Raw genomic sequence first — 5,264 nt, 5'->3', positions numbered from 1 at the left:
TGTGCCGTTGTTACCTTCCATAATTTATTATAAGAGTATTATGGATGATGATAATAATAATAATAATTATGATGATAATAATAATCTTCGTCGTCATGACAACAAATAATTATTATCATCTCTGACGTCATTATCCGTTGCTTACTTTCCAAAGAATCTTAACCCCTGACTTTGGATTATTTATAAGGATGTCATGTCATGCCGTATTGATTTATATCGGTTCGTTTCGAATTAGATCGGCTCGTATTGGATAATATCGGTTTGTTATAATACCGAGTCGAATCATATCGTTTCGTGTCGTTATTATATCTCGTTATTGTTTAACTCTCAGACATCATCTCAACTTTATTATGAAAGTTGACATTGATAGCCGAGTTGTCATTAGCTGTAGGTCGTCAATATCTTTATTATAGCTGCCATGGCAATCCTTATTAACGTTATTAATGACGTCATCGTTGTCATTAATGACGTCATCATCGTTATTTATGACATCTTCGGGTCTCATGACGTCATCCTTGTTTGATTATAATCGTCATCAGTGTCAGTATTTTCTTCGTCGTCATCATTAACAACGTCTACATTGTTATGCATTACGTCATCAGCATCGTCATCAGTAACATCATTGTCATCATCATCATTATCATCATCGCCATCAACATCAACACGATTTCATTGATGTTAAATTGAGGTTATAGGCCTACTTAACTTATATCATCGTCGTCGTCATCGTCATCATCATCGTCGTCATCATCTTCATCGTCATCATTTTGTGGTTTTCAACAGCAATGTTGTGACTAATAATGTTGTTGTAGAGGCTGTTGTAGATGTTGCCTTTTTTCCAAATTAGGAATTGGAATTAGAATTAGAAATTAGGAATTATAAATTCTTCCAAATCAGTTTGTTATTCGTTGTTCTTTTTTATTTTATCTTTGCATTAACCACCTTTACAACAAAGACATAAAATACTCGCCAGGTATTAAAAAACTTAGTTTAAGAGCTATAAAATATAATAGCATAATATTAAAACCTTCTGTCATATTACCCACATACACACATAATAATCAATCACTACTGGACTTGCTGTTACTACTGCTGCTGCTACCACTATTTCACAAGACTACCGTACTATAACTAATAACGCTGTTGTTATTATTATTTGGTTATCAGGTTAATGGGTCATGTACGTGCGTTTCACGTTATTTTTTTAAACATTTTCTCGGCCGGAGGCGTGAAAAACGGAAAGGCAAGAAAAAACAAAAAAAACAAAATTGGCGAAAAAGTTGTTAGGAAAAAAAACGAAGATAACGATGACGAAACGAGATAAAAAACATTTTTTAGAAAAAACAAACCAAATAAGTAAAAAGCCGATGAAAAACTCTAAAAAAAATAGAGAAAAAAAACAAAATGAAAAAATGGAAAAACGAAAAAAATGGAAAAAAAATCCAGTGGAGGACATAGAAAATGCATTAGTGTAGTGGAGCTGATGTCCAACCATGGTAACATCTCAATCACTATCAGCGTTTTTATTAATGCGCATATACTACCACCAACGCTACTACTACTACTGCTGCTACTACAACTAGTCACTAATGTTGCAACTGTTGCTACTACTACTGCTACTACTACTACCACTACTACTACTACTACTGTTACTGCTAGTTTATTAATAGTACTATCTATAAGTCGTAAAAATGTAATAGTCATATTAGTAATTAGTAACGTTAAAGTAGCAGAAGCATAGTTATTATAGCTGCGATTGTTACTACTGCTACTACTACTACTACTACTACTACTACTACTACTACTACTACTACTACTACTACTACTACTGCTACGACTACTACTACCATTACATATCTATAAATAGTTCTGATTGTACGAAGAAAAATTGTCTGTTCCATGCAAATGTTTGTGTTATAATTGCGCACTTCAGATAGAATAGTCTGGAAGTTGTTTTGCATCCTTTCAAATACTACTCTTCATTCATTCACTCACTCATTCATTCATTTATTCATTTAATCATTCATTCATTGTTTCGTTCATTTTTTGCCTGCATTACCGTTTAGACTATCGTTTATTCATTCATCGAGAGATTCATTCATTTATTCATTAATTAATTAATTAATTAATTAATTAATTAATTCATTCATTCATTCATTCACTCTGTTTGTGAATTACACAACATTTGCACAAATTGCTAGCAACAACCGACCAGCCAGCTTTACTTAATTAATTAATTTTTTTAAGATTTTAAACTAATTAACTTGCTCATCGTTCGATCATTTGCTAAGTGCTCTCAGTTCATTCATTCGTTCCTTCATTCATTCATTCATTTTCCATTCATTCGTTCATTAATTCATTCTCTTTGTCATTCATTCATTCATTCTCTTTGTCGTTCATTCGTTTTATCGTTGGTTTGTTGTTTATCAATGTTTTTGCATTCCTTTATTTTCTCATTCATTCATTCATCCATCCACTCAAACATTCTTTCGTTTAGTTTGTCCCTTCCGTCTTTCATTTTATTCGCCGCACATCCTCTCAATCATTCAGTCAATCAATTACTAACTTCTTCTGCTACTTTAGTCGGAGTCACACAAACTTGTATACATATGCACGCGCACACACAGAAACACACACGCAAGCACACGCATGCACAGACATACAACACACACGCAAGCACACGTACACGCACGCACACGCACACAAACTAACAACTGAAACAGGTTTATTTCAAGCACGACATCATCAACATCGAACTTCTCACGGATAGTAGGATCATTCCGGATTGGTGTAAGAAGGGGGATCAATCCTGCAACAACAACAACAAGAAAAATGAGGTAGTAGCGGTGCTCCCGTTCAGATGCTTGAGTAAGTTTAATTAATGAGTTAATGATGGGTGGATGATTAGCGGCTATGGTGTTGGTGGTGGTTGTTGTTGTTGTTATGGTTTTTTTAGTTGTTGTTGTTGGTGTTTTGTTGTTGTTGCTGTTGTTGTTGGTGTGTTGTTGTTGTTATGGTTTGCTGTTGTTGTTGGTGTGTTGTTGTTGCTGTTGTTGTTGGTGTGTTGTTATGGTTGTAGTAGTTGTAGTGGTTGTTGTTGGTGGTGGTGTGTTGTTGTAATTTTGTTGTTGTTGCGCAATAATGACGTCACCGATGGCGGTGGCCATATTTGGAAATTATTTTTTCAATAAATAACTTACCACTATATACTGCATGCATACCTGAACACAGTGCACGCACATACAAACACACACGCACATATACTTACACGTACACACATACACACGCACACGTACACACATCTGTATAACACACGTACAGACATATAGATTACCACGGTAACATCTGCTTGCCGTGTTTATTAATGTTTCGATAAATTGCTTTAACACAATAACATTTGCTATTAATATTGCTGGATTAAAGATCACTTATTCCTATCTTCACAAGCACTTTTCACACTCACTCTTTCTCTCTCTCCATCACGCACACACACACAACACAACATACACAACACACGCACACATACATACATACATACATACACATTCTCTCTCTTTCTCTTACACACACGCACACACACAACACACACGCACACATACATACATACACACATACACATTCTCTCTCTCTCACACACACATGCACATACACACACACTCTCTCACACCCACACACCACACACGCACTCCACACAGCTGAAACCTTCAACACTGAGGCCCTTTTGGTTCCTGAGCCGTGCATCTTCGACCACCTACACGACTCCTCCTACTGTGCAACCCCGAAGGAATGGTTGCACCAATCACGTGCGTCTTGCAAGCAAAAGGGGCTCGTTTCGTACTCGCAATCCATGTTGAAGCCCTGTGGCCTAAACAAGTTTTATGGAGTGGAGTTTGTTTGCTGTCCAGCTGATTTCAGAGGCGAGGTTGCTGGCGGCGAGAAGAGGGAAGATATGCACAATGGATTGGATCCTGTTAATGGTCGGTTGGTTGTTGGTTGGTTGGTTGGTTGTTAGTTGGTTGGTTGTTGGTTGGTTGGTTGTTGGTTGGTTGGTTGTTAGTTGGTTGATGGGTGGTTGTTTTTTGGGTGGTCAGTTAGTTGTTGGGTGGTTGTTTGTTGAGAGTGGTCGGTTGGTTGTTGGGTCTTTGTTGGATGGTTTTTGATTGTTGGTTGGTTTTTGGATGGTTGGTCAATTTTTTGTTGATTGCTTTTTGGTTTCGTTCATTAACGGGTTGGTTGATTAATTAGTTGATTAGTGTTTCATTTCAACAACTCATTACACGTGGCATATTGGATGATACCTTACATATATCTGCACTTGTGGAAAGTTGCAAATTTACTTGCGAAATTCTACCACTCCATTCACTCTTTTCAGTATTTTACGTTCTATATGCCAATTTATATCTTAGAAATATTTATTTGTTTTTTATTTTCTTCGCTGATTTCTGAACACCTGCTAACAAATCAATTGCTTCATCATTTCATCTTCATCGTCTTCATCATCTTCGTCATCTTCATCATCGTTTTAAAGTAGTCGATCGCCATGTTATGAATTTTATTAATAAATTTTATAACTTAAGTAATAATAAATTAATTTTTATAACTACACATGTACCTATACACTCATACGTACGTACACATTCTGTACAAGCACTTGTTCATACAACACGTGCAAATTTCTACTCGCTAAATTTGCACGTACGCGCATCGCACAACGTATTATTGCTTCCTCTACTAAATCTCTCTTCTTGGAAATTTGGCAGAGTTAACGCGGGCCGGCACAGGTATTGTTTGTTATGTAACTGTTTGTATGTGTGTGCATGTTTGTATGTGTGTTTGTATGTGTGTGTATGTTTGTATGTGTGTGTATGTTTGTATGTGTATTTTTTGAATGTGTGTGCATGTTTGTATGTGTGTGTATGTTTGTATGTGTATTGTTTGTATGTGTGTGTATGTTTGTATGTATGTTTGTATGGGTGTGTATGTTTGTATGTGTATTGTTTGTATGTGTGTGTATGTTTGTATGTGTATTTTTATGTGTGTGTATGTTTGTATGTGTGTACAAGTTGGTATTTATGGGTCTGTAAGTTTAAATATACTTGTATGTGTCCGTATTTGTTGATATTTTTTCACAAGCTTGTTTTACTATCTTTCATTGTTTGATAACCGCTTGAAAATTTTTACAAGAGCCTTCTATTGGGAAAGCATTCAATGGTTGGCTCTGTGTGTGTGTGCGTGTGTGTGTGTGTGTGTGTGTGTGTGCGTTG

The 5,264-nt window shown here is 36.0% G+C and overlaps 1 protein-coding gene across 1 annotated transcript in view; it reads left to right on the top strand.

Moving 5' to 3' along the window:
- Positions 1 to 1,429: 1,429 nt before the first annotated feature.
- HELRODRAFT_161671 (hypothetical protein) overlaps positions 1,430 to 5,264 on the top strand; it is a gene marked incomplete at both ends in the record, with an annotated part of 5,379 nt that continues 1,544 nt past the window's right edge. Inside the window, 3 exons of the mRNA XM_009021564.1 lie at positions 1,430 to 1,519; positions 2,724 to 2,868; positions 3,696 to 3,970. Coding sequence (XP_009019812.1) covers positions 1,430 to 1,519; positions 2,724 to 2,868; positions 3,696 to 3,970 — 510 coding nt within the window. The remainder of the gene's footprint in view (positions 1,520 to 2,723; positions 2,869 to 3,695; positions 3,971 to 5,264) is intronic.

Source organism: Helobdella robusta (genome assembly GCF_000326865.2).
Source record: "Helobdella robusta unplaced genomic scaffold HELROscaffold_3, whole genome shotgun sequence".
Classification (NCBI taxonomy): Eukaryota; Metazoa; Annelida; class Clitellata; order Rhynchobdellida; family Glossiphoniidae; genus Helobdella; species Helobdella robusta.
The sequence above is the reverse complement of the archived record's forward strand: the minus strand, read 5'-3'. Positions and strand labels throughout refer to the sequence as shown.